The sequence below is a fragment of the Amblyomma maculatum genome, chromosome 11 (assembly GCF_055883805.1).
Source record: "Amblyomma maculatum isolate TAMU_Amacu chromosome 11, ASM5588380v1, whole genome shotgun sequence".
NCBI lineage: Eukaryota > Metazoa > Arthropoda > Arachnida > Ixodida > Ixodidae > Amblyomma > Amblyomma maculatum.
Genome location: NC_139354.1, coordinates 42,723,757 through 42,751,626, shown reverse-complemented (window position 1 = coordinate 42,751,626; position 27,870 = coordinate 42,723,757). Strand labels below are relative to the sequence as shown.

Below are 27,870 nucleotides of genomic sequence, written 5' to 3'. Positions count from 1 at the left end.
GGCTTATATATCAGTAGCGCTATGCAGATTGCAACCCCAGTTTTGGACGTGGCATTAAAATCTTCGACCAAAGACGCATGAGACACACCAGCATGTCCTGTGGCAGGCATGGGTGTGGCATCAACATAACCTTATTGACGACCTGGGCATACATGGCATTACCATGTCCTTGCCGAAGTCATGTGCGTGGCATTAACACGCTAGAGATGGGCAAGATGGCTCACTTTAGTGAGCGGATCGGAGCGGCTCCGCTTACTAAAGTGACTTGGTTTGGTTTGTGGGGTTTAACGTCCCAAAGCGACTCAGGCTATGAGAGACGCCGTAGTGGAGGACTCCAGAAATTTCGACCACCTGGGGTTCTTTAACGTGCACTGACATCGCACAGCACACGGGCGCCTTGCTTTTCGCCTCTATCGAAAAGCGATAGAAGCGAAAAGCAAGGCGCCCGTGTGCTGTGCGATGAAAGTGAGCCGGCTCACTTACATCTGTAGAGGTGAGTGGGTCGTTCAGGAAGGGCAGGATCCTTTATATATACTATATATAAATATATTGTCACGTCTCGATAGAACGCCAAGGAGGGCCCAAAGATAGGACGGGTTTAATAGTCGGCCAGGACAAGTCTTGTGCTCAAACTTTCTTCTGTTCCAGCCTCGCGCTTGTGGTCCCAGTCATCATCTTTGGTGTCGTCTTCGATGCGGCAATATGTTAAATCTCGTTACAAGAGACATTCGGTTATAAGAGACATTTGAAAATGGTTTGGTTGGTTTTCCTATGTCTGACATGTTAACAACATTGCATACAAGAGACATGGTTACAAGAGACACTCGGTTACTAAGGACAACTTTTTCAGGTCCGTGGAGTATTCTTCACTATTTAGAAGAGACACAACCCAGGTGTACTCATGCAATGCATCTGAAACGTACCAACTCGTACATGATGCACTTCAGGTTCCCTTAGCTAAATTCTGTTCCATATGTGTCCTTTTTGTTGTGTATGTCAGGAACTGAGGAGTGCTTCCCCATGATTGGAAAGTCAAAACGGCATTGCATTACCGTTACCTACGAAGCAAATCAAAATGCATGAAACTCACTGTTAAGGTTTGATCGCAAGATGAAAGCTTAGAATCCTGATGTCTTTCTCTTTGTGAGTAATCTGAGGGTGACGAGCATGTAAGAGTACCTCAAAGGTATTAGAGCAAAAGGAAGGCTTGCAAAGTGAAGTGCTTTACCTCCAGAATTTGGGAATACACTCTGCACTCACAAAAATACATACTAGTATGAATAACTTCTTTAAGCTTTCCTGAATAATTTCCTGTTAATGCGTGTGAATGCATTTATATACTGATGTACAGTAAACTGATCAACACAGTGCTTTTAGAATTTTTGGTTACAAGAGACCTTGCTTACAAGAGATGTTTTTCGGGTCCCTTGAGTGTCTCTTGTAACGAGGTTTTATTGTATTATAGTAATAAAAAGTGAAATCAATTTTGGCCCTCACGTGACACAGCAAGCGGTGGCATTTAGCATCAATTTATGCCTGCAGTTGTGATTGCAGATGCCTATTCTGCCTGTTGAGACGACTGAGGAAGGCGCTACGAAAGAATGCGGAACATTCGGACCACTTCGCTCTGCTTTTCTCCTCTCTGGAGCATGGCTCCGCTCTGGACACTAAAAAACACCGCGTACCAAGCACGCTTGGAGTGTGACAACATTGGCCTCAATCAGTGGATGCAGCGCGAAGGCAGGAAGGTGGCATTGGTGCTCAACAATTGCACTGCGCACCAAACAGCTCAGAAGCTCTTGCATGTGGAAGTTTTTTTCCTCCTACCTAACACCACTGCTGGGCCCGTATTCCGAGTTTGCGTCATTATCGAAGTGTCGCTATCTCATGTGACCTCGAGTCATCCGAGTGGTCGAAACGCCAGAATCGGATGAGGTGGCAATATCACGTTTTGGCGTTTCGACCACTCAGATGACTCGAGGCCACGTGAGATAGCGACACAAACTCGGAATATGGGCTCAGGCTTGCAGCCTATGAATGCAGGCGTGATTGCTTACTTCAAGGCACTGTATCACAGACGTGCATTGAGCAGGCGTTGAACCTCGTCATTTCTGTCCGAGAACGCCGACCGGCGCCAGACTTGAAGATCTCGCTCCTGATGGCAGTGCAGTTCATTTTGGAGCGTAGGTAGAAGCTCCTCCATCATCATGAACTGCTTCAGGAAGGCGGGCTTCACTGGGGATGTCGGCATTGCGGAAGGTCGCGAAGCTCCTGCCGACACAGCAATGACCAAACTTTGGTTCACAGTGAGCGGTAGTGACGGCAGCACATCGGGACTTGAGGAATTTTTACATGCCGACGATACAGTCACGACAAATGGAGAGCTGACCGACGAGGCTACCGTCCCAGTAGTCACTGGCGCAGATGATGACAGTAGCGACGGTGAGGAACCGGAACCTGTGCAAGTTGCGTCTCATCAGGACGCTTTGAGAACGATTGACTCCCTGCAGGACCTTCCACTGCGCTGTGTTCAGCAGTTGGATGTCTGCAGAAAGATGTCGGCCAGAATGCCGTGAAATAGATGCTTACGGATTTCTACCCACCACGAAATAAAAAGTGTAAGCTACCTTGTCCTCATTAAATGTGTAGTTTAACGTTTCTTTGTTTTTCTCACCTAACTTGGTTATAACAATTATCAGTTATAACAATATTTCCATGGCGCTTCAATATAGTATTGTTATAAGTGGGTTTGACTGTACTCATTTAACAAGGCAGAGTAGAGCACAAAAATATAAAAGCAACCAATGTTTAACAGGAAGAGTAATCTGACCATGATGTGGAGGGCCAAAGTAATCTTCTTAAATGAAAGAGGCCAAAAAATAAACAATGTCATCTTTGCCTGCTTCGCATGTGGTCATTTTTATATTTTGCTAATTTCTTACCAAAGAAACTGCACCAACTAGCTCAGCAATAAGTTTTACTCGAGTAATATGTACATAAGTCGCAACTTTTGAATCATTTGGGTAGAAACCTGTCTAGGACAGTCTTCGGCATCTTCTCCCTGTGATCTTTTCGCTCAGCCTTTTTCTCTTGCCGGGCTTGCTTTATGTGTTCCTGCAGAGCAAAAGATTTTCATACACTGAGATGCCAAATCTCAATATTTCGACACTGCGTAACATATACTATCTGCACATGAAAACAAAAGAATTGCAGAAAAGCAGCCATTCCAAAAAAACAAAAACAAAAACAAGTAGCTGAAGTAGATAAATTATTATTATTAGTAGTAGCATGCAAGCAAAACACTACCAGCGTAGTTATGATGCAAGCTAACTACTCTTGCATATAAACTGTAAACGTCTTAATGAGCCACATCCTATCACTTTCACAGGAAAACAGTCTAAAACTTGTTGCACATATAAAAGCCAATTCCTTTAGTGCAGTTAAGTTTGGTGTTACCCACAACATGAATCGTTGCATTGATGTTACAAAAAAGTGTGCCATTCAGCAAGAAATTACCCAAATGTCAGAAAATGTTGCAAATAATAGAGCATCCCAATATTTTGCCGAGAATTTGCTTAAGTCCGCCCGCCAAATGGTTAACACGGCACCGATTGGACAAAAAATTAAATGGTTTGTTACATCACCATGGAAGCGAAGTGACAATAGTGAAACAACTTGGCTTTACACATGCCACAACACTTGTGCAGTGTGCTCTGGAATGCATTGTTCTCAGAGTGTGCAGTGTGTGGGAGCTTCATTCTTTCGCACCCGAATCGGTGCCACTTCTTTCGAGTTCCGTTTGAGCCAGATATTCTCTTCAATGATGAGCACGAGTAGTAATGTGCATTAGGATGTGAAACAATGGAACAGCGCAACCTCTGAATGCTGAGGAAGAACTTGTCTATTCCTAAAGCCAATGATAATTGTTCCTGATGCACTACAAGGCATAGACAAGTACAGTACAGTTCACTGTTAAAGGGAACATGAGGCCGCGTTGCTTCCGTGCTTTATAAAGCACTCCCGAGAGCCAGTGACAAACGACCGCAAGAGGTGCATGTGCAATAAGCATGGCAGACTGCCCTTTCCAAGCATGCACTAGCTGCCGCGGTCTCATGTTCCCTTTAACAGTGGACCGTACTGTACATGAACATCTGTACTTGCTGGGCGATTGCATGCATTCCTGTGACCATTTAAGAAGACCAAGAGGTTCAGCACTAAAGGATGCACCCTCCACCCCTTGCAGAGAAAAAAATATCCTTGTCAAGAGACTCCCTTGATGACAGCTTCCACAATGTGCCTGCTGTCTCATTGTTTGGTAGCGGTGTCCTACATGAAAGTCCACCAAAGAACGAAACTTGCAAGTATATCCCATTTTTCGAGACGGGTGCAATTTCTTAAGATAGTACTTATGCTACAGTGCATCACTGACTTTACCAGAAGCAAATGTGGACACTGCAATCAGATATAATTCAAGGAAGACGCGCCCCTTTTATGACACCTCGCAACCGATGGTGTCAACCTACTGCCACGACATCGCAACCTAATGCTTCACACCTGCCAAGAACACACTGGTAGGTACAATGTGGTTCAAATCATTGATTCGACAGCCTCTTTTTGAGCGCATCTTCTGCTTTCTTCTTGACTTGTACGAGACTGCAGCACACTTGGCAGCCGGAACGTGCCCGAATGGAATCGAGCAGACCCCTTTCTCAACACGCCTTGAAATTGCCCCCGAAAGCCAAAATTTTCTCTGAGAACTACCTTCACACTTTGGTCCTTCAAAGCTTGCTTTAGTTTTGAAGACTTCTTTTGAACCTTGGAAGTGTCAATCACCTTTGGCTTCACCCCCTAGAAGCATACAAAAATAATGGCATTACAACAGACTTCATATTCACAAAGGCATCACAAGTGAGGACGTGATCTAATGTTGCACAAAAAATTAACCACCTACGACTACAAACTAATCGTCTGCACTGTTTACTAGCTGCTTCAAACAGTGTTGAAGCGTTTTGGGTAGGGAGCTGCAAACATTGAAATATTAAAATACAAACATGTAGAACAAAATGCTTTTGAATATTGAATCGAGCACTGGTTCAGCATGATAATGGTGAAAAAGTCTATTAAAAAGCAAAAAGTGCTTGGGTTACAGAAGGCTTTGCCAAAGGAGGACACTATTGGCAAAAGCCTCTGTCCAGTCTGTTTTCATGAGGGCTCCTTACTCCTCAAAGCCCAAGCTGGACAGGGCTGCCTCTCAGATCTCTGACATTGAACAATTTATATTACGTCAATACCACTGCTATTTTCCTGGCCAGCCCATACTGATATGGTATAAATCTGCCTTTTGCATGCAGAATTTACACTTTCCTGAAAAAGACTATTCAAGACAAGCCTTTCTGGAGCAGATCCAAATACTAAAAGTATGATTTTGGCACTTTCACTAGTCACTGAGGCAACATCATATTCTAAAATGGCGAGAATTGGGCCTAGTTGGTTATTCATATTGGTTTCACCGCGCTAACACATTGAACGATGTGTTAGCGCGGTGAAACCAATATCATATTCTACATCAAGCAATATCAAGAATATGAACTACATACTTCATTTGATTGCACCCACTGACCATGACTGTGAACGTCAATTTCGAATGCTGCTGTACCAGTCCTCAACCCGCTGCTATCAGCCTTGAAGCTAGAAAACTAGTTTAATGTTCTTTTTAGTTTGGTTTTTTACTACGACAGAAATTTGACTGCGTCAAAAACCAGCGCACCGGTTTAAAATGGCTGCCTGTACGAACATCACCCATACCCTGTAATGTTATAGATCTTGTCATTCAGCCATAACTGCGGTTGATTTTGCTGATGATCTAGCGAGCAGCGACTCTGATGATCCTGCCTCGTTATACAACCTTAGTTCAGAATGCTAAGAAGATCTAAGGAACCAGCCCACCAACTCTTTCAGGGAGGGCGTTGACATTAACAATGTTATTTCTCTCATTTGTATGCTTCCCTCCTCGTTTGGGTAAAATTCTTTACTGCATACGCTGCGAAGGGCTTGCCTGACCAACTCGCCCCATGGCATGCCAAATAATAGGGCCTCAATTGATTGCTGTTTAGCAAGAAAGCTATAGCACTCTGATTCCCGAGATTTTTGCAGCACGAAGGACAAGGACGATCTAGACCAATCAGGATGACACGCACAACCTCGTTCATACACAGTGGGCAACAGGCATGTAGAAACACAATCATGTAGTGCTTGCCATCCATATTGGCCCAGGCCGCCCTTACCTTTTGCAGTTCTGCACACTGCATGTGAAACGAGTACAAGGATTACAGCTTTGATTTTTTTTTAAATTATTAGTTACTAAAAAGGAGACATTTTGCAGATTCCAAAGTTCCTGTAAGTCTTTTTCCTTTTAGATAAATGCATAATTTTCCAAGCGTTACTCAAATGCTGCCTAAAAGCATATATTTAATAAATAAAATTTGATACCAAGACATGACACAGTTTATCGAAGATGACAACGTTATAAAAATGTATGTATGACCGCATTAATTTTTATCTACTAAACAAAATTTGAAACCTTATAGCTCATGGACCAAAATATTTGAGCAAAACCCACAAAATACAGCCATGTTTCCTATGGTACGGAAGGAGTTCATTAATGAAAAACTGCTGATAAAGGCAAGGTTTGGCCAGGACGCATGTAAACACTATGGCTAGGGTGTCAAGAAGGAGAGGTGTGAAGAATGCGGCGAACTGCCTATAGAGAGGTGGGACCCTCCGCCCGTGAATGCCGCTAGAGGAGAACAGAGCACTGCAGTCAGGGTCACCGTGCTGTCAGCGTTTCAAAGTAGATGGTGAAAAGAAACCAGAGAGCTCGTGGTTCGGCATGGTTTGTCAGTGTGTATTTTTGCGTAGTTTAATGCGTGCGCTGCTTGTTTACACTAGCTGCCTGCTGCTAAGATACAATCAACGTGAAAAGAAAAAAATCTCAGATGGCGCTTCGTTTCCAAGTGCGACTCTGGGTATATATATCGTGCTAGCATAAAGTGTCCCTTTTACGTGCACCGATGTGCCCAAATCAGTTTGCGAAGTGGGCGCGCACCTTTCTAAAGGCCATCGAACCGCTGCACAACAATTCAGCTTTTGCGAAGGCACTTCGACAGAATGCATACAGTTTCTACACATGTTATTGCTTTTAAAACAACTGGCGTAACGAGAAACAACGCTGTAAAGCTGAAGCAGCACTTCTAATGATGCACTGCACATCTCTCAAGATTGTATTTACGTCTTGACGGTAACAGTGCAGCAAAGCGTTGATTTTTCTCCTCTTGTCTGTCAGCAGGTATATCCAATGCAAATGCACTGAATGCAAAATATCGGACATGACATCGTAAAATAAAACCATGCCTTTCTAGCTAAGAAATGCAACATAAAAATTCACTAGATTAAAAAAAAAAAGCAGAAAATGCGTTAAAAATTCGTATCGATCCCAAAACTGCTCGCAGACTTCCCTACTTTCTGAAACTGCAGCGTAACAGCAGCGTAATGCAATTTTTCATATCTAAAGAACTGCAATACCTGCTAAGACTTTGAACATTCAGTAAACCTCATTTCGACTAGAGCCTTTCCCTGCGCGATAAAGCAGACTCACCACGGGAGCTAACAGCACCCCTGACAGCAGCGCTGCACCACAGAATTCACACGAGCAAGGCGTTTCTCCCAGCCAGTTTTCACGCCTCCCCTTCTAGGCACCCTACTATGGCTACACAAAGAAGTGCATCTTTATCACCTCATCTGCATACTTAGCTGTCCTCTTTCGAGCTTTGATGAAAATTCAGCAATAATGGCAATTTATTGCTCAGGATCATAACAATATGCTAAAGTACAGTGCAAAGATGCATTAGGCTGGCAGTCAGTCTAAGCACATAAAGGCACACAAGCACAATGGCTATTAGCAAATCACTGACAGCATGATCTGATGACAGCTTACACATCCTATTCGTAATGACCTTGGCTGTAGAGCTACAACCCAAGAAAACACAGTACTATTGGCGAGCTTTTGACATACCATTTTCTTTTTGTATTCCTCCACCTTTGCATCCATCCGTTCAACATTCACCTTGCCAAGACGTTTCGGGTCTAAGCAGATCAGCTCTGGTTGAACCTGAAAGTGCCAAAATGCTAAATGTAACAAACTTACACACTTATGCTGGCATTACCTTAGTTAAGGGGAGATGCTCCTCGAAAACACTTTTTCTTTAATATTGAACCTAAGGTTATGAAACATTGGCCATTTATAGAGTTTTTAATGCTGATTCCAAATATGTTTTTACTTTTCACATATCTTTATTAGTTTTTGTGTAGAAGTGTCTGCAAAAGCACAATATAGGGCCTTTTGTGCACACTTTTTTGATAATGAAATGCATGTTTAGACCAGCTTGCAATAGCTCATTATGTTGCTTTGGTAATATAGTATGTCGAAAGCTACTTCAAATTTATTCATTTTATCCTATAATTGTAAAAAAAATTCAGGAACACCAATGTGTATATTTTGGGCACCATGTGTCAACATTCTGAATTTTGTTAAAAAAAAGTTCAAGAGATTTTTTATAACCAGGTAGATAACAACATTCTACACACTTTGAAGAGGCTGTGCGCAAAATTTCATCCAAATCTGACCACTGAAAGTACTCAAAATTTGTTGCACAAAATGTAAAAAATGCTGAAAACTACGAATGGAGAAAATTGCATTTGAAAGTTTCAAACATCTGTATTTTTTCATAAACACAACAAAAGCACATGAAACTTCTTGCCACTGCTTTCATGGCCGCACCATGAACTTTCTTGCCGATAGCAGCAAAGTTCTTGTGGTGTAATGGGTTCGGCAGGTCAAGAATTGCACAAAATCGCGACAGCTGTTCGTGTCCGATGCCAATCGCGCGCGCAGCCACCACCACCTTCACATTGACGGCGAAGCTGTCGCGAGAGCTTCCACTCCGATAGTCCCGATTTCCACTGGCGCTATCTGCAAGTCCACCGGGCACAACGCGTGCACAGCAGAAAGCACTGATGCTAGGCACTCGCTACTTTCACAGTGCAGCTCAAGAAAGGCCGAAATCCCCTTTCGCTTTTCCACCGGTTCGCGTACCGCAAGGGTACAGGTGCGGCACGTAGGGCAAGCAGCACCGCTTACCAGCACCGTAAGCGTGCTAATCTCGCATATCGCAACACTCTTAGAATATCGATGACCGCATGCTGCCCTATCTTCCTTGAAGAGTCCAATCTTCACCTCCGAGGTGCTCACAAAGTTCACCGCGGCATCGATCTCGTCCGAGTGCACGTTGGCCTGGTTAGGACTAGCTTGCGTCTCCCGCTGCAGTTTTCCGGTGAGGTCCGCGACGGCGTCCTCGGTACGGGTTCTTCGACCGAGACTTTCGAGCTCGGAAGTTGCGCTTTTGCGTGTCGTTCATCGCGAACTCAACAAATGCTAAAAGGCCGCTGAAAAGAACTAGCAGAGCACGATGTAGCGCGATCCAAACGCTGCACAAAACGAAAGCAGGAGGTAGGCTTCGCCACAGCGTCGTATCAGTCTAGGCCAATGACGGCCTCTCTAGAGCACCACGTGATTTAAAAGGTCCAGTAGGGACGCTCGAAGCGTGCGCGGAAAACGTTTTTTTTATTATTTGCAGCCGAGATACGAAACTGCGAGAGATGCTATCTACAAGAGAAAGGCTTGCTCAACCTCTCCCAGCAAACGGCAATGGCGGGCGACGCGGCGTTCTCGAAGTATAGGCGCACGAAAATTGACGATTTGCGCGGAAAATAGCACTTTCTCGAGCCACCGTGGTTGAATAAAATGGACTTTTTACTAACTTCACGATCGAATTTTGCCTTGATCTTTTAGAAAGTTGTAGCTAAATGTTCAAAGATAATTTTACAGGCAAAAACTCAAAACTGAAAAATTACTCGGAAAACTCGCTTTTTCGACGCGCATCTCCCCTTAATATGGTTTACAGGGTTTAGCATCCCCAAGCAACTCAAGCTATGAGGAACACCGTAGCAGAAGAGTATGAACAATTTCAAATACGTCAGGTTCCTTAATGTGTACTGACACTGCACATAAAGACTAATTTGTGCCTACTGAGCCAGGCAACCCAGGTCTTAATATGATTTGCTTTGGTTTATAGGATTTGACTTTCCAAATCGACTCAGGCTATGAGAGACGCCGTAGCGGAGGGCTCCGAAAATTTCGACCACCTGGGGTTAGCAATGTCAGTGCACGTTAAAGAACCCCAGGCGGTCGAAATTTCCAGAGCCCTCCATTATGGCGTCTCTCACAGCCTGAGTCAATCTGGGACGTTAAATCCCATAAACCAAACCAAACCAAGATAAAACCTGGGTTGCCTGGCTCAGCAGCGAGTGCCCTAACCGCCGAGTCGCGGCGGCTTAAACACATGAGAAAGTAAGCAAAGTAAGACGGATGACAGTTCTGGGGCAAAATCCACAAGAAGTGATGAATGATTGGCGCATACCTTCTCCAAGAGAGCCTTCACTTCCATTTCTCTTCGCTGCTGCTTTGTCATGTACGGGTTGCTTTCAAGTGCGTCAAAGTTTGGCTCTCCAGAGCCTGAAAATAGAACAGCAAGAATGACCATCACATGAATAAAAAGCAACTGAGTCATGTGCAGTTCGTACAAAAACCTTGATGTCAACAAAGCTCCAGTACGTCGAGCTGACCAATGACCAGGATTACTTGCCGTCATCCAACAAAAAAAACCTGCGTTAGGGCAAACTCTTTCGAACCACATTGTTAAACCTTCCATATCGAAGGGGTTAGACCAGTGGTTTGTCACAAATGTCCTCACTCATCCGCTAACCTAACAATACGGCAACAAATGCTCAACCTCAAAAAGACAGAGTTACGTGCTGCACTTCTGTTTTACAACTCACAAGAGCAGCCCCTCTCGACCGCTGTTGACAAATTTATGCCGTAAAACAACATTAGCATAATTTCATACGCACTTTTTTACCACTTGCTGACAAACAGCCACACGAGCAAAACACCGTTTCCTTTATGTAAAATGCGCGGTAAGGTTTAAGCAAAAGAGCGCTTTCTATTTACAAATCAAAATTCAAATTTTTGAAAATGCTTTCATATCTTTGCTTTCTATGATGCTAGCACAGAAGAACCATGCAGCCAACATAAGAAAGTGCTGGCTTCCACTACAGTTCTCCTGTTTCATTCTTACCAATGTTTCTAAATGACCTTATGGGGTAGATATGGTGCAGATGTGGGGCAAAAACAGTTGGAAAGTTAATTTTACAGAAGCATGTTGCTGGATTTGCCATTTGGTATGTTTGGCACAATTGGCACGAACTCAACCAATGGTAGCAAAGAGTTTGCACAGGAGTCCTGCGGAAATGGTCCAAGACATTGATACCAGCAGCCAAAATGACAAACCTGGAACAAGAATGCTGGTGAAGCCTCGCTGATGCCCAATACCCAACACGTCTTCATAAGGGCAGAACTCCAGCGAAGACACTGTGCCCGGGGCCTTGTGACGCAAATAGGGCGCAGTGGCGACACTGCCGCAACAATCCTTATACACCTGAACAGGAAGAGGTCAGAAAACATGTTTTACTGCTTGTGCATCACATTCACATTTTATCTATGCCTACAATCGTGTACAAAGCAAACTCGAAGCAACTTCTTTCATCGAACTTTGCATCCTTCATTTAGGAAGATTAAGACGGCACCACTCGCGACTGTGCTTGGCTGGATTTTGTCCGCATGGAACTATGTGTCTACGGACAATGTATCCCGTAGTTTCAAGGTGACCGGGATTTCAAACAGTTTAGACCGGACTGAAGACGACAATTGTGGGGTGAACGTGCACCAGAGCACAGCGCCAGCTATGAGTCTGAAGACTCTGCGAGTGACGATTGAATGGCAAACACCGCACATTCACTGATTGGTCTGTTTTTACTTGAAAAAAAAAGGCAATTTTTTTCGTATGTCGCACGTATGGGCCGCACCTCGAAAATTGGCCCTCTAATGTGAAAAAAAACAAAAAAAAAACAAAAAAAAAAACGCGGTCCTTACACAAGTTTTCACGGTATTACAAATACGAATTGGTCCAATTGGCAGTAGATATTGGTCTGATACGTGCGTAAATTGTCCTGGTTGTGCTGTTTTTTTCAGCAGCAAAGCGTCCATTTAATGCTGAAAAAATTCCCTCTGAAATTTCTCTTGCCACCCGACACAAACCGGCAAAGCTTACAATGAAAAGAGCTCTGTGGTCACTACCTTGGAGTGGATAGCAGCATGGATTAGCCAAAAAATGGCACTGATACATTATGCTTTACCTGTGACGTCTACATGTGATCATGACGCATGCAACATTTGACTTCCTTCACCTTTTTTCCACCTTTTAACAGCTTTGTGAAAGTGTGGCCTTTGCCATTAGGGCATGCGGCAACTGATGGCAATCCACTGATAGAGGCCAACTTCAATGGTTCTCAGTGACTCTTTGAAAGACCAATGGCCCGCCATATTTAATTCAGTGTCTCCCATTAGACATATAGTCATACTTACGTATTAAAGACAAACATAGCATGGATTGAGTGAGCCAACACTGAAGAGAAAGCAAGCACTGACTTTTGGAACATCTCGCTATACCGCATGGCATAAAATTCATACCTCAACAAAGTTCCCAAGTGACAATGCGACCATATCCTTCTGGCTGAAGGCAACATGACCAGGACCCGATTGAAGCTTGTAGGCATTCAGCGTTTTGTACATCCTCAAATCCCAAATCTTCAAGGTCCTATCAGCAGAGGCTGTGGCAAGGTACCTGATAAGATAGTTGCCAACAGTGAGTATTTTGCGCCCACAATAATTCCAATCATTCACAACAAGCAAAGCCACACTTAAAAACAAAAATGCATACATACTGCACATACTTGTCAATGTACTAATAAGACTCATTTAAAACAACAGGGAAGGCTTAGCGCTAAGCAATGTGAATCGCATTTCACAGAACAATGCCCTCACTACATAATTCAAAACACAATTATTTAATGAGTATAGCTAGGAGGTCGAAACATTCGACTTTTCCAAATTAAGAAAGGTGAAATCAACAAGGTTCTACTGCGTTATGTTACAGGCAGTTTACGTACAAACCGCGCTGATCCACGGCAAGGTCTCTGACTGGAGCCTTGGCACACAACATGCTCACAAGTGGCTCCTTCACATTCGGTGTCCACATCTTCACAACACCTGAAAGGAGAAAAAAAATTATCTTTTACAGCGGTGCTACTGGCTCAGACAATCTAAAATATTACAAAGTTAAAAGACATTATGACAAAAATACTATAAGACGAAAACAGGTAAGCTCCACGAGCTACGAAACAGTATTTACCATGGTTAAGCGAGGCAGGCAAGAAATAGGCATTCCATCACTTGTCACGCAACCACAAGAATTTTAACTTTGTTACGGCGTGAAAATGGCCGTTTTTGAGAGGTCTCGGAAGATATTTTTTTGCCAGTACAAATAATAGTGCAGTACACGTTGCAGCATACAGAACTGCACATAATGGAATGCTCTTTCCAAAAAACCTAACTTACAAAGCAAAAAATTTATTTGAGAACACACAAAAAATTAGAATAATTGCCATTTTCGTGACGAATTGATAAAAACAATATAGAAGAGGCACAATATCTACAGACTTATTAACAAAAAAAGTTTAGAATATACATTTTGAAGACCAATGACCCAGGAACACACTGCAAAAAAAAAAATTATCTGTACAACGGCGCTCTTCAGCTACGTAAGAAAAAAACTACAGGTGGAGACAGACTCATTTCTCGTTCTGTGAGTGTGAAGCAATTCCTGGCTTTCATGAGGCATAATGCTAAAGCTTCAGGAATGCGTTTTCGCGGAATAAAACCACCCGGACCTAAAGTCAAAGCTCACTAGTGAATAGCTGGCGCAATTTTCGGGTAATTATCACCACTCAACACCATCACATAACAAAGCCGACAATATGATTTGATACTTGCCTTGCTGGAAGTCTTTTGATCCCAAAAATTTGATGTTAATGCTTCATTACCACGAATGGCAGGTTTTTTTCCCTTCAAACACAGCCACCCGGCCCCTTTTCGCAACAAAACATGCACATGAGTTCTCAAAAAGGTCCATCAAAAATCAGAAATTCGCCAGAGCGGAGAAAGTTTAACTGGTTCTACAAGTGCAGTGCCTAGACCAACCACTGGGTAGCACTAAGTGCACGGGAAACGATTCCAGCATGTCAAAAACGACGATTTAAAGCATCGATCACCGGAGATCGATTTGAATAAGCGTGGTAACGAAAGAGTTAAGTGGTAGCATCAAGAGTGCTATGGGAGCAAAGTCGGGTTTAGAATTTCTAGTTTTTCATTAGAATGACATCGCAAAATAACTTATTTTTGGTGGTCACGCACGATTCGTTATATCGAGATTTTACTGTAAATGGCATTTCCTTTCTGCATTAAGGTACAGCTATGTCCCATACTTTGCATATTAATAAAAACCATGTGCTTTATTTGCGTCACGGGGCACTTTAACCCCTTAACCTGCTACTCACCAGTTGTATGTCCTGTTAGGATGACTGCATTGTATGGATTTTGCTTCATGACATTCAATCGGCCCGACTTTGCATTGAACTGAGCAACCATTTTCCCAATGGATGTATCGAGCCATGAAAGGTAACTCTTCTCATTCTGCAAAAAAAAGAAAAAAAAAATGGAAGGATTAGCGACAATCCAGACATTGCTGCAACAGTGGACTTCACTTAAACTGGAGGGTTTACTGTTTCCAAGACGTCAACATTTCTACAAAGTGAAAATCCTGCCATTTCTACCGTGAAGACTTGATAAGAAGGAGCTTGTTAATTAAACACCCATTAATTGAGAAATATGAAAATTCAAACTGCCGGCTTGGTCCCGGCCAACACCCTTGCGCAAGTCTATGGTATCAGACGCTCATCACATCGGATTCTATGGGTCTCATATTAGCTCATCCGCCCACCTGACATTCTGCCGCCCCAACTAGGCTTTCCTTCCCTTGGAATCCAGTTTGTTACCCTAAGAAACCATCGGTTATCCTCTCTTCACACTACATGTTCTGCCCATGCCCATTTCTTCTTGATTTCCACTAAAATGTCAGTAACTTGAGTTACTTCTCTCATCCACTCTACACGCTTCTTATCTCGTAATGTCACTCCTACCATTTTTAATTCCATAGCCTTCGGCGTTGTCCTCAGCTTAAGTATAACCATTTTCGTTGGCCTCCACTTTTCAGCCCCAAAAGGTGAGTACAGTAAGATGCCATTGTTATACACTTTCCAGACTTTACAACTTAAACCCAAGTACCCAGAAATGCACAGGATGGCTGTAAGGACATTGACACTGCTTCTTGCCAGTGTGTCGTTACTTCCGTAATTCACCTTTGTCTTAAGGGTCACCATATTTACAGTAAAGCCTCGTTAATTTGGCTCCCTGTCAATTTGAACAATTCAAACTGCTACAGTAGTCCTACCGGAATGTCCACGCAAGTATATGGCATCAGAAGCTAATTTATTCGGGCACCCCGGGCCTGGCGTCACTAATTAATTCAAACAGGTTTTCCGAAAAGGCACTGTGTCGAGGTGCGACTTGTTCAACAAGCGGCCATCCAGATATCCATGCACAGGTCTGAAGTGCATGTAAAGTTGTTTCCTGCATCCTTAACATGCCCACAATGGCAGGTGTGTTTACAATCAGCGGGACCCTGTATAGGCCAACAGTGTCTGACCGCATTTTTTCACTTACGGCAGTACACCATCAGCCCACAGTGGTGTAAGAGGGCGAAGCATCCAAAAGCAACAAAGGAAACGATTCCGGCTCATTATGATGGTTATGAACCGGGTTTTTTATTAAATCTCTTTCGTGCTTAGGATACTATAAATATAAAACGGAATTATGCAAGTACTGAATAAAAGTAGCTGTTCAAACTTGACATCAAGAACGGTTAATCTACTTTTTTAAGCAGTGAAGGTGTCAACTCTAAATGACTTTGTACCTCATTCTACAGTTACATTTTTCAAAATCAGGCAGTTCAAATGACACGTTTGATAAATGAATGAATGAATGAATGAATGATGTTTACTGACTCTCTCAAGGTTCAAAATAAGGTTAATAATAATAATGATGTCTGTTTTTTCTGCATTAAAAAAAAGTATCAATGAGATCTCACTACATGCCAGCCAGCTGAGAACAATAAGCCGTCTCGGTGATTTTTTTTCTAAATGTCGCAGCTGCAATGCCAATAAACACTTGCCTTCACCTGCGTGAAATCTCATTGTTACGGTCCTCCTTAATACACTTTCGGCATGTCTTTTTTTTCTTTCCTAGCCGAAGCATTCAGAGGTCATGCATTTTCGTACGGCTATTACAATCGTATTCCCTCGGGGGTTTGGATAATAAGATCGCGGCAATAAAAAAATCTCTCATGGTTTCGATTTTCGTGCCAAGAGGCAGAGACATTTCTAGCAGTAAGAAACTATACAACGACAGCAGCAACATGTCAACAATGCAAACAGCTGAAATGCGAAATGTCAAGCCCACCCCACCAAAGAAGGGAGAGTAGGAAAGGGGGGCCAACTTACAGCTGTGACCAGTAGGAAGTGGTAGGGCAGAAAGGCCATGCGGAGAACATTGTTCAAGGACTTGAGGCAATGCAGCTCCACACCCTGGCTGTCGTATATGTAAGTCCAGGACTTCTGAGCCACTGCGAACATGGTGGGCATGTGCAGCCACTGGACGGCGTGCACGGACTCCAGCACATTGGTCTCGCACAGGAGGTGCTTGGTGACCCAATCCAATGCCGCCACGTGACCCCGACCACCGCCTAACAGGAGGTGCCTGCAAGACGCCGCAGCACGGCTCACTTCAGTCGCAGCCACAACGGGCCGATCTCTGCCGAGAGCTACTAAGCCAGGTTGACAAAGCAATTAGCAAGAGAAACTATCAAAATACTAGCATGTACTTTAAACCAACGTCTCTTATTCTCGAAAGAGCACTAAGTAAGGGTTGAGGAGGAGCCTTAGTTTGGAAGCCAAGCAAACGTTTCAACAACAGGACTTGTCTTCGTCCAAACAAACACAAGCCAAAGACAAGTCCCTTTGGCGAAACGTTGGCTCGGCTTGTTGACTAAAGCTCCTCCTCAACTCTTATTCAGTGCTCTTTCATACTGTGTAGCCATCTTCTTCCTCTTGTTCTACCTTGGATCTCTAATAATTCGTGGTGTATTTTAAGAAATTTTTACCTTTCACACCTTGCAATTAGAAGAGAGCAAGGCGGATATGTGACGTGCATTCCTTTTATTTAAAAGGTTGTGCAGTAATTGGATGTTCACTGACAGTTGCGAAATTCTAAGTTTCATTGCAATTTTTTTACAATGAAGAAAGTAAAAAAAAAGCTTGCTCAGTTTACAGATGAAAATCCCGAATGAAATTCCACAAACAAGCTCAAAGTTATACAGCAGCAAAATGTTTACTAATAATTCCTTCTTTTTTTCTTTCAACAAATTTTGCTAAGCTTTTCAAAAAAATCTTGCCACGGACGTTGTAATGGCAAGTAGTAAACGAAGGAACGAATTGCAACAAATGAATGAGCGTTTAGGCAGACAGAGTGGAACGGTAAGCTAAAAATTATAAACAAAACAAAGAAGAGACCTTCGTCCTGCTGTGGCCCTAACTCTGCTGTTTTTGCTGACTAAGCCACAGGTTAAGTAAACAGAAGGCACAAATAAATGCACGTGAGGGGACTGCAACTAATCGTCCAAACCTGAGCTCTTGTGACGGCACACACTGCTCTTAAATATATTGCATCCTTTTTTTCCCGCATGCCTTAGCATCCTTCCCTTTTTGCCATAAATGTAAGAGAGCGCAGACACATGCAAAGTGTCTCGAAGAATTCCAAAATGCAATTACTAATGATGGGCTATTTATAGAAAAAGATGCCTTAAAAGCAATTGGTCCCAAAATAAACACGGTAAAGAAAAGGTGGGAATTTAGGTATGTATGGTTATATATGCTCAGAGAACATGAAAAGCATTCCAGGGAATCTTTATGGCATAATAGATGCTGTCACAATGCACAATTTGTTTCTGAATAGCTTTGTAAACTACATGCTCACATAATCTCCAATTCACCTCCATTCAGTTTCCCAGCACAACACAAAATTTCTTCTTGACACCAAGAATAATGCGATAGTGAATGCAAAGCTTGACCATATTTTAAGTTTTGATGACGATAATGATGATACTTGTAATTTCTTTGTAATGGAAGATTGACAGTGCGAGACCGGATCAAGCTAAGAAAATGGAGCGTAAAAAATGTCTCTCTCTCACACACATACACACACAACTTAAGCTTTTAAGGAACATGCCCATTTCGTGTGCATTACCAATGCTCAAACCACTGCTTAGTCATTTCGATTAACTTCCACAGTGGTGACTCGCTGGACTGGTGGAAACGAAGTGCCATCTCTAACGCTGCGAGGTCATTGACGCTGCTACAAGGTTGCCACTTAGCAGCTTTGTACAAGGTTGCATGACTTAATGCAATGGTGCTGATGACCTGCCAAAGGTTCACTGAATGGAATGCATTTAGTAATACATCTCAGAACTGTAGAATTCTATCATAATAGCAAACATCTTGCAATTGACTTCACACTCATACCCCCTTACAGGCTCTTTCTTTTTTTACAGGATGAATAAGAAACATTTCACTGCAAGGAAGAAATCTGTTGTTGCTTTGAACGATTATTTGCATGAGGTATGCCATAAATCGAACTGTACAGCTAGAAAATGTGCTTACCTGCTTTCTCGTGAGTAGTTAATGGAATAAGGGCCAAACTGTGGCAAGTTCAGGTCAAAGTACTGAAGAAGAAAAAAAAAAGCAAAGATGGAACTCACACAGTAGGAGTTATACTTAGCAATATTCAGCCAAGTCAAAAAAACAAAAAGCAAGATAATAAATCGCAGCAAAATTAAGTGCTACAAGGAGGCTATGAAGGGCACCCGTAGTGGAGGGCTCTGGAAATTTCGACTACCTGGGGTTCTGTGCCGAGATTGCACAGTACACCGGTGTCTAACTTTTCACCTTCATCAAAAAGCAATCACCGTGACGTCTTTCGGATTGGCAGTTAAGTATCCTAAGCACTGAGCCATCATGGCGCGGCTACACAACATGTGGGATCACTGATCAAAACCACACAGTGTTGCATACTAGCTTTGGCAAGTAACATGAAACGAGATTAAGTGCTGAAGAACAACAACTTTTAATTAGTACAACCAATACTGAAATGGAACAACAAAGAGTATCAAACCCTGACAGAGCATAACTAACCTCTATGGGCTCTCACTTATTTACGATATGCCTGACTTCATTTTGCAGCAGAAAGCTTTAATATCTGCACAATACCAGTAAACACGCATGCAACCTTCAAAGGAAACACAAATTCTAAGACTCAACAGAAGCCAAAGAAACTGCACTAAAGGAAGCCAATATTTACACAACTGCTTGAAAGGTGTTCAAAATCTAAACAAAGAATAGGCAATTCCTTTTAAAATAATGGAACAAAAATAAACAATTACCTTGGTACAGCTTGTGATGTCTACTGCATTTGCAATATCATGCTGACGCAGCTGGAACGTTTCTTCACCTTCATCGGCTTGTAGGTACCTGAAAAAGGAAGAATTTGTTTCACAACGAGAAGAACAGGGATGCTGAAAACTTACCCAACGTCTTCAGGTAACAACAACTCCGCACGAGCTGCCTGCAGAACCGACTGCCTCACTTTCTGAGCACTAGCTTGTATTTTTTTACGGTGAACTTCGGTTTTAATTCCACGCTAGGAAGAGGAAATAGCATATGTAAATAGAGGCGCGAACTGAAATGACGGATGACTTACAATTTTTACGCGGCCGGACCGTTCATACTTTGCAGCTGCCTTTTTCAACTCGGGTGGGAGGGCCACGGTTTCAGACTTCTTTGCCTGATGCCCTGCCATTTCTTGGACTTGCTTCTTTCTTTTTTTTGATAGCACTTTCTTTGGAGCTTCGGCCACATCTCTGGTGAACGGGTTTGTCTCTTTTTCGGATGGACCTGCTTTCACCGAGAAATACCGACTCATCTGCAAAACAGATAAACAACAGACAGTTAGCTGATAAACTCTTACACACAAACCTACAGCAACAAACCCAGTGAAGATGATAGTAAGTTAACACGAGCAAGTTTCAACCAAATATGCTTTCCATTGCAGTTTTTTAAAGGAACAAATTACACCGTGGATTGTAGATAACCAGTGCCCTAGGTATGTTTAGGTAGATGTAGGGGTAATTTAAGTGGGGTTGGGTGGTTGGTAAAACTTTATGTAAGCCACTTAAGCAGTTTAGTGAGGGTGGAGAAGGGCTAGAGGAATGAGCAGGATGGCAACAAGCCTCTGTGACGCTCTGCATGACTGGGTATAGGTGGCCCTCAAGGCCAATCCGAGGATGCATTGCTGTAGCGCCGGTTGTGAGCTGTCCATCCCTCCCATGATACCGAGCTCGAAAAGGGGGTTTCAGTTTATTAAGGGCAAGTTAGGCAAATGTGCGTGAAATCTGCCCTGGTGTTTGACTATATAATATAGAGTTTGGAGATTTGTCCCCTGTATGTGTGAGGGAGAGTACGAAAGGGGATGGCATGGTGGCCGTATGTAGTCAACGCCGTGCTACTTGCTCAGTTTTGGTCAGGGAATAGATAAGGAGGGCAGTAGATTTGGCGGGAGTTTCTATGATGAATAGTAATATCATGATAGATGAGGAGGTGGTTTGTCGCACTGCAGAACGAGGACAGGCTGTCCCCAGCCTCGTTGACGAGAGCAAGGGCCTCTTTGCGGGCAGCCATGTTGTCCAGGTCTCCGCAGTGCGCTAGAACCCAGAGGAGGGTGATGTGGTGACTGGGAGGGGGAGAAGATTGCAGGACGCTAGCGGCTGGGTTGTGGGTTATTTTGCGATCGGCTATCGATAGTTGAAGCAGCGAAAATTTTATTTTTTAGCACAGAAGTGGGTAATCTACTGCTGCCTTTTCCGCTCGATAGACTGGGTTGAGTCAGTCTCAAAAGATAGCATAAGTAACTAAATTATGAGCCTTGTCCGTCACTGCAATCATGAATGCGGACTGCTGAGGATATTCAGCAGCCTCCACATAGGAGAGGAGGGCAGGGGGTAATGCTTGTGAAGGGCCTTAGCTATAGCCTTCTGTCAGTGATTGTGCTCCAGATGGGTGTTTTTCAAGAGCATCGGGATGTAAATATTTGTGCTGATAGCCTTGGGAGGGGAATCTAGAGCTGTGGTTTGACCAGGGAGACAATGTGTCTTTCTTCGTTTGTCTCATTATCCCACACTGTTTTTGTCCAAAATAGTCAGTGGTATTAGCCCATTAAGTGTGCCTCAACTAGCTCTTCAACGGTATATGTACCCCTGCTGCTGAAGAAGCTTGGTGGCAGATGTCGTTTTGGGAAGAAGGACAGTTTTGTTTTTGTAGGCTGATTTCATCAAACTGTTCACCTGGTAGGGTAGGGTATACGTAATTCTCCATAGGCAAGAAAACCCAATAAGTGACAAACATTTCATAAGCCTAAAAAGGTGTGGAATCTTTTCGCGAAGCTCTGGAAGTCTGCTCTCTGCCCAGCAAAAGCCCTTTTATCAAAGCGGCCAAACCTGTCTTGGGAGCCTAGTACCTAGAAATGTGGCGCAACATATACAAACACATGAATAGAAACACAACACAGGCGCACTCTACCAACTGCAATATGAAACTGAACATGCGCTTCCTCATCAACACTCAGCCACAACTTCCTCTTCTACACCCAAGCACATCTCACTCGCACATTTGCCCCCCAAGCTGCTATTCCGTCTTGGGAGCAGAATTTCGGTGCAGCGTTGCAGCCATATTACCAAGCCCACATCCTGCGCGTCTCTGCCTTGTGTTGCTGTCACAAGCAAGGGATTAAGAGCAGTTTAGCCAACCCAATGCTCTGTTTTCGAAATCAGTTCAACTGTAGCAACTTTCTCATTCTCACGAAAATTTAATTCATCCTCGAACTTAAATTTAAATCTCGGCACTAGGCTCGGGAAACGAAATACTCTCTACTATTCTAGCTGCTGTTGACCACAACTGCAGGCATTGCACTTTTCATTACAGTACCAGCAACAATACTGCATGTTTAGAGCATAAATTCAGCCTGCAAGAGTGATCATGCGTTAAGGCGCAGATGGCAAAGGTCGTACTGTTGGACAAACAACTTGAAAACACTTTCAATCCTCACTGAACTCGATCTTCATTCAAATCAATGAAGATCGAAGTTGTCACACGGCACCTTTCAAGTGCAATCGAGCCCGCGCTTGCTTGACTCGAAGCCGCTTCCTCAATCGCTCTCGAGTTTTCAAGCACATTCGAGACCATGCGTCGCCACCCTCGACGTCACCTAACGCACACGAAGGAAACTTTTCAATGGTCATTCAAAACGCCCGTGTGGCACCGGATGCTTCAATCCTTCTTGAAAGCCTCGATGCAGATTGAGTTCAATCGAAAGTGCTCGTGCGACAGAGGTAAACACACCGCTCCATACACACACAAGCACTGAATTCACGAAGCACCTAAACATTCAAGCCTTCTAAAAATTACGCATACCTTGGCCAACAGCAATGGTCAAAACAGTCAGCATGCGTTCAAAATCACTGCGAAAACAACAATCTGCCACCGGCAACTGACACACACGTGTAGCATGTAGCACGAACAAGCGCCATGGCACGAACATATGCGCATCACTAGCACCACCACCTGGCATCACAATAAAACTTGGCTGAAAAGGCTGATTGAACAAAAAAAAAATATCGTCACAAATGACGCAAAAAAATTATGTGATGTTATTTGACGTCATGTTTGGTCTAAGTTTTTCTTGCGTTTCTGGCTTCGTAGCCGAAACCGAAACTGATGATAGTTCTGCTAAAAAACAATAGTAGTTCGTTTTGCATTCAGTACAGTAAGCCCATAGAAGCATAAAGTGCATACCGTTTAAAGCAATCCTAAAGATGTTTCCGTACATATTTCCGCATCACTTTGCAAAAATAGCCACGTAGGAACTGGCCACAATGAAAGGGGGAGGAACGCTTCAGTTGCTCTCCCCCTAGTCAACTGGTGAATGAGATCTGCTTGATGTTTGAGCGCAACTACGAATATACTACCGCTTATCAAAGGGAAGGTAGCCACTGTTTGTTTTAATTCTTGCCACTTTCAGCTCAAGTAATGGAGTGATAGCCAGTCCATCGCTAGTGCCTTCGGGAAACTTTCACTGAGCCGCGACCACGACACTTCCATTCAATGTAAACAAACTGCGTGCTTTAGTTACTTTAGTGGACCGGCTGGTTTGTACGCTGCGCGTAGTGTGTCATGCGTGCGCTCGACAACAGCTAGACGATGGATATCAAGACAGTTCTCAGAAACACAGTCGGCGTGCGTCCGAGTTACATCAGGGCGATCGGCATCGATAAAGCGACATGTCTGGTAAGTATGGATGGTGTGGATAATGGATCTATGCAGTTAAGATTGCACATGTTGATGATCTGCGAATCGTAGAACGTACGGCGGTCAACTGTCGAGAGCACTCCCACCAAGTTACCTAACTGTACACGTTGTACAGATTTCCAGAGTAATCGCTTTTATTCACACTCCATAATACTGTTATTTAAATAATAAACAAAGGGGTGAAAAAAAAAAGGTGGGTTGGGGGGGGGGGGAATTTAAGCTCCGCCTTTAGGGAATGACGTGGCGGCGTTAATGACACCTTTCAGTGGATCCTCGTTCACATACTGTACATTGCATTTAACTGCTCGCTTAATCACTAATCTCTGAATAAGTATGTGCCTCTATTATCTCACGTATCTCACCATAATGAAATCTGATTATGAGACGCACACGCACATCTGTGCCTTGTAAAATATCAAACTCATTGGCAATAAAGTAAAAGTTCAGCTCAGTTGTGTGCATGAAACGCTGAGAGCGCCATTTTCCTGTACAGTGCAGCAGTCGACCGTGAAGCGGGCCGCGCAAAGTGTCAAAGCGATGGTCTATTGTGCGGTTGTGGGCTGTAATAGCCTAACGCAGACTAAAGTGCAAAAGGGGAAGTCGGGACAAGACGACTGTGGGTTTTTCAAAATACCGAAGTTACGCTTGCATGAATGCGACAAGACCGGGGGCGATTAGAATGTCGCAGACGAGAGTGGCTTGCACGTCAATAGACGCATTTACAAGAGTCCAGACAAATACCAAGTGTGTGCACGTAAAATGAACACGTGAAGCTAGATTCATGAGCTCCTGCAACAATCCATGCCTCAATGTACAACATTCGAGGTGCACGCATAAGCCACTCTCATCTGCGACGTTCCGATCGCTGGTCTTGTCGTATTCGTGCAAGCGTACCTTCGCTATTTTGAAAAACTCGCAGTCGTCTTGTTCAGACTTCACCTTTTGCACTTTAGTCTGCGTTCATCTATTACAGCCAACGATCGCACAGTAGACCATTGCTTTGACACTATTTGCGCGGCCCGCTCCACAGTAGACTTGTACAGCAAAATGGCGCTCTCAGCATTTCGTGCAAGCTCCCTATATCCTCGTCTATGAGCACTGTGGTTCCATAATTACTGACAGAAAGCAACTAGCCCGACGACATACCGTGCCTGAGGTGTTAGTCCAGCATTGTGCTGCGTACTGCTCCCCCTTGTGTTCTTGTCTTTTGTCGCATGGTCCAATCATGTTCAAATCACACGAACTAGGCCACATTGTTGCCCTGTTGCACTCATTAAAGCTGTTTTACAACAAAAGATTGAGTAAATGCTCATGAGGAACACTTCATATTCATTATAAGTACTAGGACTGATTTATGCGGCAATTTGATCACAAAAGCTCACAAATATTTCGCAAATCAATCAGCTGGTGCCGCTTGAGTGATAAATGACGAATAGAGTCCGACTGGCCAATTCTGACAGGTGAAGCTGTCGACCAATAGAAGCGAGACTGATTGACAGGCTTGTGACAGTTTTTTGTGATGTGATTGTTGCATATTTGGCCCCTGAACTCAAACTTTTATGTGGAATGACTATCTGAAATACTGTATATTTAAGTAATGATAGCGAGATAGCATACAAGGCTTTATTGGGTATCCTGGGTCCCACCTGTACTACGTGCTTTCCAATAGACACAATGAGATTAGCACGGTACAGTCTCAAGCCTCCAAAATAAGATAAGTTTATCAAAACTGAATTTATGGCCTTAATATATTTTTAAAAAGCCTTTTGAAATCATTTTGGTAAAGAATAGAAAAGGAAACCAGGAAAGGATAACATATTAATCAGTTTGAATCAGCACGCAATCATATCCTATGGAAGAACCTGAACAGCCTAATAACTTGCAAAAGAAAAAAACAACTTTACTTTCAACATAAGATATAAATCTTTAATGTGCCAGGATATAACTTATCAGCTTTAAGGAGTTTTTGTTCACCTTTCTAGAAGAATGATTGTACAGGATAATCATAACGAAGTTCCTTATGTAGGGGATCCTTTATATGTTAGCCATGTTGATGACTACGAGATAATAGTGACTTTCAAAAAACTTAAAGGGACACTAAAGAACGTTTTAAAGGAGTGTGAACACCAAATTTTTGGGTTGAAGTTTTATTTTTTATAATGATGCGTCAGGCATACATGTACAAATGTAACCCCTGCTGCACTGGTGCAGTGGTTAGTGTACTTAACTGCAATGCTTAAGGATGCGGGATCGAATCCCGGCGGCTGCCACTTTTTCATGAAGGTGAAAAACAATGTGCCGTGTGCTGTGTGATGTCAGTGCACGTTAAAGAACCCCAGGTGATCTCTTATAGCCTGAGTCGCTTTGGGACGGTAAACCCCATAAACCGAACCATGCTCACATATAACCTTATGATATTTGCCTATGACAGCAAAATAATTCATAATCGAATTTCTTCTCTCACCTGTTTTGATTTCAATAGCCATGCGATGTCCGAGACGTCAAAATAAAGCCTAGGTGGTATGAGAGATGAAAAAACAGCGATAGAATCGTTTTTCTGTCATATTAATTCACAGCAACACTAAAGCTGTCCTGCCTCAATAACCAGAATCACAATAAGTTAAGAGCAATTGTATCGCTGCATTCTTTTTCATTCCTTACGTGACCTTAACTTGTCTTTGCTGTTGCCGCCATCCCTTGGCTGTTGAAACTGAAACCAAAATAAATGAGAGAAAAAAAAGTACAATATTACATTATTTAGCGGTTTTAGGCGAAAACCACATGGGGATCTTCATACAGTAATGTTTTACGCATTATTAACAAGAAGAAAAGTGGAACCAAAATTTAGCGTCTATACTTTCTTAAATGTTTTGTTTTTATGTTTGTTTTTGACAGGGTTTTAGCCACAAACAACACAGTCACAAGTTAAGCTCGTGAAAATAAAAATACGCAAGCACTGTTTCCTTTTGCAAGGCCCAACCTATTCACTCTGTGGTGGCCAATGAAAACAGTGTAATCTGTGAAGTTACCAAAATATTTATTACTATTTTTAGATGTGACTTAAGTAATGCTTTGACAAAACCGCTACATATTTCTAGTTCAGAGAAGGCATCATTGAAACCAGCCCAAAGCTGTACGGATTATGTTCTCTAGATCACTGCTCATATTACTGCACCGACAGCAAAGTAGCAAGCTGCCATGCAACCGCCTCAAAAGGCACTCCGCATTTTGGTTGACTCCTCCTACAATCTGGAGTGATTTAAAAAATAAAAAGGTGGGAACTGGGGTGTTAATTTGATTTTAATAGCAAAATCACCAGCACAGTAATCATTTGAAGTTTATAAGAATACTTGGAGAGTGTACATAGTTTCTGCAATCAAAAGATGAGCTCAAAATTCTGTTTAATGCATCTTCGATAGTACAACAGCATGTGAGTTTGGTAGCTTAAATATTAAGCCTATTGTTTGTCGCTCATTTAATCTTTATTCTATGTTGCACATAATAACCTATGCATCTTTATAGCTCTGCATGTATAAATTCGCCAGAGTCAAGTCAAGTAAGCCTGTCAAGTAAAATACCAGTTTTTGGGTTCATGTATGGGTTCATGAATGGGTTCATGTGGGGTAAAGTAGGCGGCAGAATGGGTTAACTCCCTTGCAGGGGGTAGTTTAACTTGCGACTAGGAGAGTCAGCGAAATTCAGGGCTTTCTAGTCCTCACTCCTCAGCTATAAGAAATAATAAGCGAATCTCTCGACTGTAAAAGTGAATGGAATCAAACACAAAATGAAGGTTTCACAATAAGTGCAAATCTCGATGCTAGGTGCCACTGCTATACTTACTCGCTAGGAGCGAGTTCATGTAGACACCAAACAGGTTGAGTAAGGTTGACCTTGCCTACTTAATGCTCACTCAACCCAGTGTTGTCAAGTTCATGTATACAGGACTTAATGCAGTGTTCCCACATCATAAAGACGGTTGCAATGCTAAATGCAAACCGCCATAATGCTCTCAGTTAAACTGGTCTCTTATAAGCGCTCAAATTTGGCGCACAAATATTGTACGACCATCTGTAATTTTCAATACCATATTTGCATGTTGCACGCGTACCCTGTTCGATTACAATTTTTGCAGTCTAGGTGTGTCAGTCAAGCAGCTTTTATGTTGACGATGATGATGATGATCTATTATGTAGCTGATGCTGGTGGCGCCAT

General features: G+C 42.9%; 2 protein-coding genes across 3 annotated transcripts in view; one reads left to right on the top strand and one right to left on the bottom strand.

Moving 5' to 3' along the window:
• Positions 1-2,960: 2,960 nt before the first annotated feature.
• LOC146173647 (WD repeat-containing protein 46) lies at positions 2,961-22,883 on the bottom strand. Its single transcript, XM_084585681.1, has 14 exons — positions 22,765-22,883; positions 20,000-20,221; positions 19,827-19,939; positions 19,683-19,770; positions 18,904-18,965; positions 16,690-16,945; positions 14,629-14,764; positions 13,183-13,282; positions 12,704-12,857; positions 11,465-11,612; positions 10,536-10,630; positions 8,072-8,167; positions 4,762-4,848; positions 2,961-3,114 (listed from the first exon to the last, which is right to left on the bottom strand). Exons 2-14 carry the CDS (start codon positions 20,219-20,221, stop codon positions 3,016-3,018), a joined length of 1,656 nt encoding a protein of 551 aa, XP_084441807.1. The 5' UTR covers positions 22,765-22,883; the 3' UTR covers positions 2,961-3,015.
• A 242-nt stretch (positions 22,884-23,125) lies between these two features.
• The window catches only part of Wdr81 (WD repeat domain 81), a 71,760-nt gene continuing 67,015 nt past the window's right edge, over positions 23,126-27,870 (top strand). Inside the window, exon 1 of one of the 2 annotated variants that reach the window (XM_084584337.1) lies at positions 23,126-23,637. In XM_084584337.1, coding sequence (XP_084440463.1) covers positions 23,551-23,637 — 87 coding nt within the window. In that variant the 5' untranslated portion in view covers positions 23,126-23,550. The remainder of the gene's footprint in view (positions 23,638-27,870) is intronic. The other variant, XM_084584338.1, reaches the window with a different exon arrangement.